The 15541-nt window shown below is 19.0% G+C and overlaps 4 protein-coding genes across 4 annotated transcripts; 3 read left to right on the top strand and 1 right to left on the bottom strand.

Moving 5' to 3' along the window:
• Positions 1-5059, top strand: PRSY57_1119700 (tyrosine kinase-like protein, putative; the record flags this gene model as incomplete). The annotated part of the gene is made up of 2 exons (XM_012908161.2): positions 1-1309; positions 1452-5059. Coding segments are annotated over 2 exons (4917 nt in total), but the record flags the coding sequence as incomplete, so codon positions are not given.
• A 497-nt stretch (positions 5060-5556) lies between these two features.
• PRSY57_1119600 (hypothetical protein) lies at positions 5557-6274 on the top strand (the record flags this gene model as incomplete). The annotated part of the gene is made up of 2 exons (XM_012908160.1): positions 5557-5760; positions 6011-6274. The coding sequence occupies 2 exons, from the start codon at positions 5557-5559 to the stop codon at positions 6272-6274; spliced, it is 468 nt and encodes a 155-aa protein (XP_012763614.1).
• Positions 6275-7506: 1232 nt separating this feature from the next.
• PRSY57_1119500 (hypothetical protein) lies at positions 7507-12715 on the top strand (the record flags this gene model as incomplete). The annotated part of the gene is made up of 4 exons (XM_012908159.2): positions 7507-7513; positions 7822-8050; positions 8213-11366; positions 11510-12715. 4 exons carry the CDS (start codon positions 7507-7509, stop codon positions 12713-12715), a joined length of 4596 nt encoding a protein of 1531 aa, XP_012763613.2.
• Positions 12716-12994: 279 nt separating this feature from the next.
• Positions 12995-14705, bottom strand: PRSY57_1119400 (palmitoyltransferase, putative; the record flags this gene model as incomplete). Its single annotated transcript, XM_012908158.2, has 6 exons — positions 12995-13048; positions 13212-13242; positions 13377-13438; positions 13629-13793; positions 13915-14032; positions 14254-14705. 6 exons carry the CDS (start codon positions 14703-14705, stop codon positions 12995-12997), a joined length of 882 nt encoding a protein of 293 aa, XP_012763612.1.
• Between the last annotated feature and the right edge of the window lie 836 nt (positions 14706-15541).

Below are 15541 nucleotides of genomic sequence, written 5' to 3'. Positions count from 1 at the left end.
CTTAAGCTCATGGAGGAAAAAAATTTAGAGAAGAATGCCGTGGAGGCATTTAAACAAAAAATGGAAAAGAAGAAGCAAGAATATTTAAGATTCAATTTATCAAGAAATGGTGAGAATATGAAGGAAGGGGATGAAAAGAAGAAAGAGATTGATATAAATAATAACCATAATTTCAATATTAATAATCATCAAGTGAATGATAATCATATTAATAATAAATATATAAACAATTATATGAATAATAGACATATTAATAATATCCATGTGAGCAATAACCATATTAATAATATCCATATGAGCAATAACCATATTAATAATAACCATATAAATAATAATCATATCAAAAATAACAACGATATTAATAGAAATAATTCGAATAGACATAAGAATAGAAAGGTAGTATATATAGAAACATATGATACTTATGATAAATACATTTTAAATATGTATGATGAAGAAAATGAGATTTATGAAGATGAAATCAATAGAGAAAATGTCGAATCAAGAACACCAAATGAAGGTATGGAATTTAACAGAATAGAAAAACGTGAAGAGAATATATTTATTCCTTTAAAGATTTTATCTAATAAATATGATTTTAATGATTTAGTAGAAGCAACAAATAATTTTTCAGAATATAATAGAATTGCAAAAGGAGGGAATGGAACAGTATATAAAGGTGTTTTAAAGAATTGTATAAATGTAGCTATAAAGGTATTAAAAAAAAATGAAAATAATGGTTTTGAAAATGAAATAATTATTATGAGTAGATATCGACATAATAATATTTTATCTTTATTAGGTTATGCTATGAATAAAAATAATTTTTATTTAATATATGAATATGTTAATCTAGGTGATTTAAGAACATTATTATTTAATCATTATTATTATTATAATTCAAAAAACAAAGAAAATCCAGAATTAAGTTATTATAATATAAGTTGTTATGAAAATTATCTACGTAAAAAAAAAAGTTCTTCTTCTTGTTCTTCTACAAATTATTATACTTCAACGTTTTATAAACAAAACATTTTCCCATATTTCAATAATTCAAAATATTCTCCATTTCAACAAAATTCATTTGATAATAACACACCTCTATTTTTATCATTTAATATAAGAATAAATATATTAGTACAAATAATTAATGTCTTATGTTATTTACATACATCTTCTCCTATTGTATATCATAGAGATTTGAAATCTGCAAACATTTTAATAGATGATCAATTTAATGCTAAGCTTGGTGATTTTGGGCTTTCCTTTGTTTACATGAACAACAACAATGTGTTTAACTTGACAGGAGGTACAGAAGATAAAAAAACAAAATTAAAAAAAAAATATAAATATATATATATATATATATATACATATATACATATATACATATATACATATATACATATATATATGTATATATTTATATCGTAAAATTTTTTTCTTTACAGGAACCCCAGGATATGCAGACCCCTATTATATATCTACTCATGAAATTAATGAACAAACAGAAATTTATTCATTTGGTGCCCTCATATTAGAAATGTTGGTATCTAAATCACCTGCTATTCATGTAGGAAAGAATTACAATTGTATTTATAGTAAAAATGAGAAATGTCCGATTTTTTATCATAAAAAGAAACATGACCATGATGATAACGTTTTTGATTATTTAGTTAATCATTTAAATATGAGTGATTACAAATCAATTTATTCTATTTTAGATTACAGCGTAAATTTCCCTGATTTTCTGGTAGAGAAATTAACAAAATTATCCTTTCTTTGTCTGAACCCTAATATAAAGAATAGACCATCTTCTAAACTAGTAAATTTAATATTATTAGAAATACAAAAGGAATGCGATTTATTCATGAAAAAACAGCAAGAAACATTCAAACGTAAATTTAATTGTATTAATATGTATTTGGAAGATATGGAAAGAGGAGAACAGAAACAAAATAAAAAAAAAATATACAACAATAATAATATTAATAGTCATAATAATAGTTACAATTCTAATATTATTCAGAAAAATGAAACAAAATTTTCAGAATCCAAAGGAAATAATAAAAATAAAAAATTCAAAACTGAAGATTCTAATAAGTTAGAAGAAAATTATAATATTTTTCTAAAAAAAATTAAAGAAATAAATTATAATACTTTGAAAAAAAGTTTCTATAATTTTGTTTATCCTATGTTTAAAAATGAAAATATATATAATTTTAGTGAACATATTATGCATAAAAGAAACAAAAAATGTCCAGCTGAACATATTAAACAACATATGGAAAATGCAAAAAAGGTTTCATCAACAATCCAATATAATGAATTAAATATGAATGACATACCTACACCAGATTATATCAGATTTAAATACAATACAATTAGTAATTTGTGTAATATAAAAGAATGTATATTACACAGAATGCATAAAGACTTTTTCAGTAAAAATTATATTTTAAATTCTTTCTCTTTTAATTTAATGAACTGTTATTTCTTGAAATTTATTTCAAATTATTTAAAGTATGTAAACATGCCTAATGGTTCTAATTCACTTCTAATCAAAGATGATGATGATGATGATAATGAACATGATGAAGAAGATTATGATGATGAAAAACAAGAAGGGGAATATGAACAAGTGCATTTGAGTAAAAAAAAATATATAGAAGATAAATATAAAGAGCAAAAGCATAAAGAGAAGACACATAAAGACGATATACATGATGAAGAAAAATATAAAGACGATATACATAATGAAGAAAAATATAAAGACGATATACATGATGAAGAAAAAAATAAAGACCATATACATAATGAAGAAAAATATAAAGACGATATACATGATGAAGAAAAAAATAAAGACCATATACATAATGAAGAAAACAAAGAAGGAAAACTTAGTTCTTCCTTTAAAACACCCATTGAAAGATTATTTAAAATTTATCAAGAAGATATTCATAATAATATGAATAATAAATTGAAGAAGAAAAAAACGATGAAGGAACAAATACAGCAGAAGAAGAAAAATAATAACATAAGCAATATTAACCATATTGATAATAGTAATAATGTTGATAATAATAAAGAAAATGTGAATAATAGAAAAAACAAACAAATGAACCTTGAGGAAAATAATATTTATAATAATAATAATGCTGGTAATAATCACAATATATATAATAAGAATATTAATTACCATAATAATATTTCTAATAACCCTTTCAAAGGTATAGAGAAAGATTATATTGACAAAAATAATATGATTAATGTAATACCTAAATGTCCTGTAAAGAATCCAAATTTAAATAATATATATGTTAATTATGCAAATAATCAAAATGATGTTAGGTATCATGTACTATTTAATAATAATGATTATCTTCTAAATAATCATAATTTTTTAGAACCTAATCCAGATCATATAAATAATATTAATAACAATAATAATAATAATAATTATTATTATTATAACAATAATCAAATATATATGAATAATTGTTATATGAATAATAAATATAATAATATGAATATGGAACATATGAAAAATTATTATAACAATGGATATAATAACGAATATTATAACCATATTAATTTAAGTAATATACCTTATAATAATATTCAATTACAAAATGGACATTTTCATAATATAAATATGAATAATCAAAATATGATACCCTTTCAAAATATAAATAATACTTTATATGCTTCAAATCAAGTCAAAATAAATAATGAACATATTATTAATGATGTGGATAATAATATATGTAATAATATGCAGAATATATCAAAAAATGTAGATAAGTCATCTTCTGATATTAATCATGAAATAAATGATGCTCAAAATATATTATCCAATTCTAATGAACAGTATCTAAAAGGTAACTATATAAAAAATAATACACCCAAAATAAGTTTTCATTTTAATAAAGAAAAAAATAATGAACAGAACATTAAAGAGGCTTGTTTAAATGATAAAGAAAATATATCAAAGAATTTAGAAAATTTGAGAAAGTTACATAATGATATACAAAAGGAAAAAGATGTAAATAATATTAAAGAAACCGATGAAGATACTTATTTTAATAGTTCTTCTTTATTAAGAGATTATAATATCCATAAGAAAAATATGAATAATAATGATTTATTATTATCAGATGATAATTTTATGATGAGCCCTTATGATAATATAAATGATACACATATATTATATATTTCTAATTTTGTTAATTTTATTAATTTAGAAAATAATAAAAATATAAATGATTCTAATACATGTGCATGGTTTAATAAATATGTTTTTGAAGTATTAATTGATGAACATAAATTTTTTTCATCAGTAACATTTTTAGATATTTTATATGAATTTAATGTTTTCAATGTAAAAAGAGATGGTCATGTATTTATAGAACATGATAATGAATATGTATTACAAGGTAAATGGTGTGATTACGATCCTAATAAAAATAATTCTACTTCTGTTAATTTTGAAGAGAATTTTTGTTTTGAAATAGCTATATCTGAAGATATTGAAAATAATACACATAGTGTTTTTCTATTAAAATCTAATCAATTAAAACATACAGATAATATACAAAATGATAATACAATAACTAAAAAAATTTGGGTTTCAGAATATCTAGGAAGAAGAAATGAATTCCTTGAAAAAATTTTAAAAAGAAATATATCCAATATATTATATGAATGTATTAGTAGAAAACATTGTTTATTTCTATTAGAAGTACTTATGAAAAAAATAAATAAACCTACATCTTATGATAATAAAGTAAAAGGAAATTTCTCTTATTTTTATTTTGAATATAATATAAAAGTTCTATGTAATAGTGAAAACTGCATATTTACAAATAATCATATATTACATAAAAATAATACATATTCATATAAACTACCAAATAATATCTTATCTTTACTTGTCTTTTCTGAGGATAAATTGATCAAAGGAAAATATCACCCTGAAAATCAAATAAACACAACACAAAAAGTGCATTTTCCTCTTTATCCTTTTTTTGTCAATATTAATTTTTATAATGAAAAATAATAGGGTTCATAGTCTGAGCCATCCACAGTGGATTAACAAATATATGTATATATATATATATATAATACATGAATTGTCAATATATTATACACATTTATATAGTATTTTTTTATGAAATTATTAAATGAATTTTTATGTCAAAAAAAATATCATAAGATTAATATATATATGTATATATTATATTATTTATTTTATTATTATTATTTTTTTTTTTAACCGTCAAGGTATACATAAAAATAGGTATATATATATATATATATATATATATGTATAAATATTTTTTTTTATCCTTGAACTGTAAAATTAATATAATATAATTTTTTTTTTTTTTTTTTTTTTTTCGATTTTTTCTTTTTTGCTAAAAAGAGTACTAATAAAAAGTTTATTATAAAAATTTTATAAAGCTAAAAAAATTATATGAAGAATAAAATAAAAGAAAGAAAAAATATATATGTTATATATATAAATATATATAAATATATATTTTTTTTTTTTATATGATGTTTAAATTTCCATGTTTTCGAGATAAAAAATGGATAAAGGAAAAAGGAACAAATATGCAATACCCCCACGAATTTTTAAATGTTCAGTTTCGTCCTGATTTTTTAAAAAATTATGAACATACCAAAGATTTTGAGAAAAAAATTGAGCATGTTATAAATCAAATAAAAACAGCTTTATTTCGACAAGCTATATATAAAGTATAATAATTAAAGAGAAATTAATAATATATAAGCTACTATATGTAATTATGTGCATATGATTCATAAGAGTGTTTAATATATATGTACAGTATATGGTACATTTTTTATTTGACAAACAGTATAACCTTTTAGATCCCTAGGGTTATACATACATACATACATATATATATATATATATATATATATATATATATATATATATATATATATTTATTTATTTATTTATTTGTTTTCTTTTTTTTGAAAGATACAAAACGTTGAAGTGGTAGCTATGCATGAATGTAAAGATGATCGCGTTTTAGAAAAAATACAACAAATAAATGGATATGAAAATATTAAATTAGGTGATAAAAAAGTTTTATGTGATGAAATATGGACAGTCACAAGATGTGATAAGAAATTTTCATATTGGATACGTTATTATGAAGAAGATAAAAATGGTTATTCCTTATCGGTATTACCAACTCAATTAAAAAATATTTATTATTTTTTAAAATATTATTATTTTTAAAAAAAAATAGATATAAATAAAAAAGAAGAACTTCACATATCTGCACATATATTTATATAAGTGTTATATAATATATGAATTTTTAATTTGATTATAAATCTATATTTTTTTAATTATATATTTTTATTATGTAGTATTTATTTCTTCTATTTATATTTTAATTATTATCACACAGTTAAATTATAAAGGAATACATATATATATATATATAATATGTTTAGTTTTTTTTTTTTTTTTTTTTTTTGTATGTTTAAAAAAATACATAATCCTACAATTTTGCAATTATATATATAAAAATAAAATGAAATAAAAAATAATTTGAATTATTAAATATATATTTCATTAAAATTCAGGATTTTATAAAAATATATAAGCTAAACAGAAAAAAAAAAAACAAAAAAACAAATACAAAGACGAAGAAAAATATAATGAAATTGAAGTATTCAATTTGGTAAGGTTCATATTTAAATTATATATATAATATTAATAAAAAAAATTTCATAATAATATTTTTCATTTGGAATAAAAATAATAAAAAATATTTTAAACAAAAAAAGTAATTTTTTTTTGAAATAAATAAATACATATATATATATATATATATATAATATTAAGTCCGTATAATAATTTGATATATTTTTGTATTTTTTTATTACTTTTAAAAATACCATATAAATATATTATATAAATATAATATATATATCATATTTTTTTATAGAGAATATTTTAAAAGTATATAATATAATTATATATATATATATATATATACATACATAAATATATTATAATATTTTTCATACATATATAATATATTTGTATGCATAGTATAATAATTTTATTAATACATTTATATATATATATATATATATATATAATAATTATGTTTTCTTCTTATAATAAATCAAAATATATTTTTTTAAATATATGAAAAGAAATATAAAATATATAATTATATATATATATATATATTATTTATTAATATAATTGTATTTTTATTTCTTTATTTTATTAATATAAATTTTTTTATTTTAAAAAAATATATGAAAAAAATAATATTTGAATAATATATTTTTTTTAAATATTGTTTGATGGTAAATAGAAAAAGAGAAGCACGTGGCTGCTTTTATAATTATTTTTATTTTTTTTTTTAAATAATAATAAAAAATATATATTTTAATTATTTTATTTTGTTATATAATAATTATATATTTCCATGATAAAGTAAAAAGAAGATGAAAGGTAAAATATTAAAATAATTATAAGGGGGAGAGTATTATATGTCCATATAAAAATAAAAATATATATATATTACATTATAAATACTATAATGAAAAGATATTCATATAACCATAAGTCAAAATGTTACGTACAAAATGATTTCTATTTTAAATAAATATAATATATATATATATATATATATATATATATATATGTACAATATATTTATTTGTACATACTTTTTTTTTTTTTCTCTCGTCCTCCTTCCCCGCTTTTATTTATTTTTTATTTGTTCATGTATATTTATGTTTTTATATAAATCCCTTCAGGTTCGTTTTGGAATTTCATCAAGTCTAAAAAGAATGATGACAATGAATCAAAACCAACGGTTGCACACTTGGGTGAAGAAAATAAATTTTATTTTAATAAAGAATTAAATAGATGGGTTATAAAAGGAGAAGAAGACAAAATTGAAAATGAAGAAAAAATATCTGCACCACCAAAAATGAATACATTACAAAATGCCAACCAGGGATATCGTTCGCTAGTTCAGCAAAAGTAGGAAAATCTTTAAAAAAAAAAAAAAAAATTTGAACATTGATATATATAATGGTTAATATGTGCACATATATATATATATATATATATATAATATATATTTATATTTATTTATTTATCTATCTTTTATTACATATATTTATCCATTTTTATCCCTTTCAGCAAAATGCGTAGCGCATTTAATATTTATGCCGAAACGCCCGGGTTAAAAACCATCAAAAAGAAAAACGTGTTAGTACAAGGTGGAATCGTTTCTCCTTATATGGAATCATTAAAAAATGAAAAGGGTAGTAGTAGTAGTAATAATAATCCAAGTGATAACAAAACAGAAGCGTTTGGATCTAATATTTTTATTCCAAGCAATAATAAAGTTTATGAAAATAAAGTAAAAGATAATAAATATGTTGTAGAAAATGATGAAAATTATATAAATAATGAACAGAAAAAACAAAAAACAAATACTTTAGAAAATAAAAATTATAATGAAGAAGTTAAGGAAAAGAATGTTCTGAACACATCATATGAAAATATATCACAATTAAATAAAAGTACAGGAATGGATGTGTTCTTAAAAAAACAAAGTTATACTAAAAATGATGACAGTATGTTTACAAAAGTATATTCTAATGAAAATATTATTGATACATCAAATAAAAACAATAATTTAGATAAAACATTCAATGATAATATTTCTAATGAAAATAACAACTTTGGGTATTCTAAAAATGAAGAATCTAAAATAATGACACCTATTCAAAGTAATATGCATATCCCAGTAATAAGTAGAAGAGAAACAAAACCAACTAGTTTTGATAATCTACATAAATTTTATGAAATTAAAAGAAATGAAACAAAAGAAATAAAATCTCTTAAGGTTGTATGGAATCCAAATAAAGATGCAGACAATCAAACTGATGTATACAACAACAACAATAATAATAATAATAATAATAATAACAACCATAGTTATAATAATAATAATAATAATAATGTTGAAACTGTGTTTGAAAAGAAAGATAAAAATGTTCAAGACAGTATTTATAAAGTTTCTAATTCTACATTTTTAAGCCCTTTTGGAGAATCAAAAAATGAAACATTTCCCCGCAAAAGTATGGTTCATATAAATAATCTTGAAAATATAAATATAAAAAATGTTCAAGAGGATGAAATTTATGACGAGTCCAATAAAATAAATGATCCTTTGGAATCAAATAATGGATATGACGAAATGCATAGGTCATTTTTTATACCAGAGGAAAGGGAGAGTATAAATATGAGCAAAAAGAAGAATAATATTAATGTTGATCATAATAATGTTAACGTTGATCATAATAATGTTAACGTTGATCATAATAATGTTAACGTTGATCATAATAATATTAATGTGGACGATAAAAATATTAATGTGGACGATAAAAATATTAATGTGGACGATAAAAATATTAATGTGGACGATAATTATATAAATGTTGATAACAATAATATTAATGTTGATGGTAATAATAACATTCTTGTTAATGATAATCCTAGGCACGATAAATATAATGATTCGGACTTCTCTCATGATAATTATTTAAATTATGATAAAGATTATTTTGTCCAGAAAGAAAAAGATTTTGTTGAACATTTTATAACAATTTTAAAAAATCATTTAAATGAGGATAATAATTTCGTTAATAGTTTGATAAAAACACAAACAGAAAAAGTGAATTCTTTTGTTAATGAAAATAAAAGATCCTTAAATATATTATACAATAAAATCAACGAGTTTGATAAATACAAAAATGATGATAATATGGATAATGTAACACAAAAACATGTAAATAATAATATAGATAATAATAGAGATATATGTTCTAGTGATTTAAAAGAAGATGATATTTTAAATGAAAAAGGTAAAGAATTAAATAATTTATTATACATTATAAATATAAAGAATAAGAAAATAAAAAGTGAACTTGAATGTTTTATTACCTCTTTTAATAATTTAAAAAAATTAAAAATGAAAAATGAAGAAATTATTAGCATATATAAAACGAGAGAAAAGGAATTGATTGAAGCTATAAATGTATTAGAAGATAGATATGAAAAAAAAAATTGTCTATTTAAAAAAAAAGAAAGACATTACAAAGAATTACTAATACAAAAAGATAACGATTTAAATATGGAACAAATGAATTATGAAAAAAACGTACAATATTTAAAAAAACAAGAAAATTTATTAAAACAAGAGTTAGAACAAGTACAAATAAAAACAAAAGAACAAATTATTACGTTAAAAGAAGAATTAGAAAAAAAAAAAAATGAAGAATGGGAAATTTTACAGAAGGAACAAGATGAAAATATGAAGAAAAATATTGATATAGAAATAAACAAAATTAAAGAAGAGTTAAAAAATAAATATGAAGAAGAAACAAAAGATAAAGTTGAACAAATCAAACAATTAACAGAAAATGATTTTCATTTGAAATTAGAACAATATAAAGAACAAATAGAAAAAGATAAAAATGATTTTATAAATAATTTAAATATTGAAAAAAATAATGAAATAGAAATATTTAAAAATAATATTGAAAAAATGAAAAATGAAGAAATATCTAAAATGAATGAAGAAAATCAAAAGGTCTGCACAGAGAATAAAGAAAAAGATAATTTATTAGAACAACAGAAAAAAGAATTAGAAAATATAAAAGAACAATGGGAAACAGAAAAACAAAAAGAAATTGAAGTGTTAAAAAATGAAATATATTCACAAAATAAAGAAAAAGAAGAATTCCTAAAACAAGAATTACAAAATAATTATAATGAACAAATTAATCAATTAAAAGAAGAATTAAATGAACAATTAGAAGAAAAATATAAATATGAATATGAAATAAAAATACAAAATGTTCTAAATCGAAAACAAGAAGAAAATCAACAAAAATGGGATAATGAAAAACAACAAATTATACAAATGTATGAACAAAAATTATTATTACAAAAAGATAATATAGAACAAACTTTAAATATTCAAAATCAACAATGGCAAGAAAATATGCAATTACAGAAAGATAAACAAATAGATATACTGAATGAAAAAATTGATAAATTAGATATGGAAACAAAATTATTAAATGAAAAAAAAAATGAACTAGAAATTAATATATCTTTATTAAATGAAGAAAATATGAATATATTAAATCAAAATCAAAATCTAGAGGATAATTTAAAAAATAATGAAGATATTTATCAAAAAAAACTAAGTATACTGAGTGACCAAAATTGTAAACTGGAAGAGGAAATGAAAAGAATAAAGGAAGACCACACTAAAGAAGTAACAACTTAATCGAATATTAATATAATATAATATAATATATTTATGTGTATTGTATGGAAATATAACATGTATATTGTGTATATATATATATATATATATATATTTATTTATTTATTTATTTATTTATATTTATTTTTTAGTCGGAAGAAATTCAAGAAAAATTTGCAGATCTGCTAGAAGAAGAAATCGATCGTATCAGAAAAGAATCCGAATCAAAAGTTGAAAGTTACATAAAACAATATGAAGAGATAAACGAAGAATATACCAAAAAAAAAGAAGAGTACGATCAATTGCTAGAAAAAGCTAATCAAAATAATAAAGAACTAACAGAAAAATATGAAGAAAATATTCAGAAAATTAATGAATATGAAGATATGATTAGAATACTTGAAAATAAAACAGAAGAAATGGTACATAAAAAAATAGAAGAATTAACAATAGAATTTGAAAAAAAAAAAAGAGATTTTATAGATAATGAAAAACAAGTTTTATTAAGTAATTATGAAGAACTGTTAGAAGAAAATAAACATATGAAAGAACAATTAGGAAATCAAACCAATCTAACTATAAGAGAAAATGAAGAGAAAATTTTAGAAATAACCAAGAATTATGAAATGAAAGTTAAAGAAATTGAAAAAGATTATGAAGATCTATTGAATCAGTATAATAATATAAAATATGAAAATAAAGAAATATTAGAAAAATGGAATATAGAAAAAGAAACAAAAGAAAAAGAATTAAAAGATTTAAATAATATTAATACACAACTAAGTTCAGAAAATAATGAATTCCATCTGACTTATAAAAATCTTAAAGAAGAAATTATTCAATTACAAAATAAATATGAAGAAGTAAAAGAAGAAAATATCTTCCTAAAAAATGAAGAACATAAAAAATTAACAGATAAATTAAAAAATCTAGAAAATATTAATAAAAATTTAATGGATGTTACCGAAAAAGAAAGAGAACTTAATTTGAAAAATGTTAATATTATCAAATGCTTACAACAACAAATTAATGAACAAACCAAATTATATAAAGAATATACAGACGAATTAAATAATGAAATCAAAACCTTAAAACAATCAAAACATATTCATACAGATCATACAAGTAATAATAATCACAAGAATAATGGATATAATGATAATATTGAACTTATAGAAGAAAATAAAAAACTCAAATTACAAAATGAAGTTATATCTACTAAAAATGATACGATTTCAACAGTCTTAGATAACCTAACCAAAAGATTAAGTTTTATAGAATCCAAAATTAAAGAAAAAGATTTTGGACTCGATATTATTAAACAAGCCGATCATTTACAATTACAAGATTTTAAATGATCTTCAGTTTACAAAAAAAATTAATTAACGAAAAATATAAAATATATCACATATATATATATATATATATATATATATATATATACATGAAAATATAAAAAAAAAAAAAATACACCATTTATATATTAAAATATATTTATGTGTGTGTAAACATTTTTATATTCTAAACAAATTTTTTATTTTTTAAGAATAAATTATTTTATATATATGTATATATTTACGTGTTAGTGTTTATGTTTATGTTTCTTTTATTTTTTATTTTTTGTATTTTTTTTTCTTTTAATAATTTTTTAATGTAATTTCTCCTCTTTCAATTTCGTGTTTTTCCATATCCTATAAAAATATATATATATATATATATATATATTTTAATTTTAAATGGTTTAAAATGATTTATACTATCAAACGTATTATTTTTACAATACTATGTAAATATATATATATATATATATATATATATGTATTTATTTATTTGCTTATTTATTAAAAAATGTACTTGGTCCAAATTTTGAGATCTTTTCGAACGTCTGAAAAAGAAGGAAAAGTGAGAAAAAAAAAAAAAAAAAAATTAATTAAAAAGAAAAAATATATAATGTATAGAGGAATATAAACATATAAATGTAATTGTTTTTTTTATTGGTATATTTCATTATTTGTATACTTTTTATCTATAATAATCCAATCAAAAAAAGTTTTTATTTTATTCCTTCCTTCTGCTTCTGACTGCAAGGCAAAATGGTTAAAAATGTAAGGTGTAAAAAAAAGGATATAAATTTAAATAAATATGTATAATATATATAATATATAAATGTGTACATGTTGTATTATTTATATAGAGATATATATAATTAATATTTTAAGGTGCATATAAAATTATATTTTTATTATTATATTTTTATTATTATATTTTTACGTGGTGAGATCTATTAAGGATATATTCATAGGTTGTCATTTTTTTGGATATCAAAAAAATGTGTAACCCAAAAAGTTGTATAACCAAAACAAAAACAACTCCATTTAATATAAAAAGAGAGCTTAATAAAATATAAAAGGATATATCATTATACGATCCATAGAACTAAAAATAAAATAAATAAATAAATAAATAAATAGATAAATAAATATACATAGGTACATACATATATATATATATATATATATATTATACAATTATATGTTTGTTTATTTCTTCGTTTTACATATTTCCATCTATTTTTTATGAGGTCATGTTTTAGAGATATAATAAAATATACTATGCAAAATACAAAAACAAAACAATTAAAAAGGGTTAAGGTAGATAACAATCCTACAAAATATCTAAGAGTGAAAAAATATATGCACATATATATATATATATATATATATAATAACTATGAATATATGAATACATGTGCATATTTTATTTGATATACAAATCTACTAATTATGGGGAATTCTCTTGTATTGAATAAAAAAATAAACATTTATTATCATTCCATGTTACATGAATATATATTTGTATATGAACATATATTTATTTAATTTAATTTTTTCTTTACTTGTAATTTTTTTTTCCGATACAATTGTTGACCCACATACAATGATGATCAAAAACAGACACACATTTATTACAGACCTTACAGTGCTTACTTTCTGGCTGCACAAAGCCACAGATATCACATTGATATAAGTCTTTAATTTCTTCTTCATTAATCATATCATTTAAATATTTGAATGATAAAGGATCTACGGGATTTGTTTTTGTAACTACATATGTTAATATAAAAATTATTATTATTAAGGTACCAAAAAATATATAAAAAAGGGAAAATAATATGTGATCTGTATTAAAAGCTGTCATAAGAAATATTAATGTTATTATCACGATAAATATAAAAAAGGACATTATTTGAAATATTTGCAAGGGTAATGTAAACCCATTTTTTCGAACAAATTCATCAGCTTCTTTTGATCGTGTATCATCTCTAAATGCACAAATGTGATTATTCATATTACAAAAAAAAAAAAAAAAAAAAAAAAAAAAAATCAAATATAATAAATAAAATATATATATATATATATATATATATGGGATATATATTCTTGTAATTGAAATGAAAATGTTTTTAATTATAAATTAATTATTAATATTAAGGAGGAATAAGGTAAAATAAAAAATTATATTAAATATACAAAATATATATATATATATATATATGTATACATTTTATAAATTATGGAAAATTTGGAATTATATTATAAGCATATTTATATTATGTCATATTAACATATATAATTCTATTAACTTCGTTTATATGTATATATACAAATATAAACTAAGTTATAATTATGTTGTGATGAATTATTATATCATAAATAAAACAATGTCTATTTATATATATATATATATATATATATATATATTTTTTTTTTTTTTTCTCATTTATTTTTTGCTCTTATATTTTTTTTAAAAACGGACGGAATATAAACACATAACCACAAGGCAAAACTTTATAAAGATTATACGTTCATTAAACAGGGGGGGGGGAATAATAAATAAATAAATATTACATATGTATAATATAACAGCACATGATAATAAATATATTCATAATATAATTATACACTAAGTTATATATAAATATATTGTAAATTATACATAAAATTTTCTTTTTAATGTTAAGGGTAAAAATTTAATTATAATATAACATTTCATCAAATGTGAAAATATGTATACTAAATAATATGTTTGATAAGTTCCAAAAATAAAAATTCCAAAAAAAAAAAAAAAAAAAAAAAAAAAAAAAAAAAAAAACATTTTTTCACGAAAAAAAAAAAAAAAAAAAT

This window comes from Plasmodium reichenowi, chromosome 11 (genome assembly GCF_001601855.1).
Source record: "Plasmodium reichenowi strain SY57 chromosome 11, whole genome shotgun sequence".
In the NCBI taxonomy this organism is placed as follows: domain Eukaryota; phylum Apicomplexa; class Aconoidasida; order Haemosporida; family Plasmodiidae; genus Plasmodium; species Plasmodium reichenowi.
This window is presented reverse-complemented; position numbering and strand designations above follow the sequence as displayed.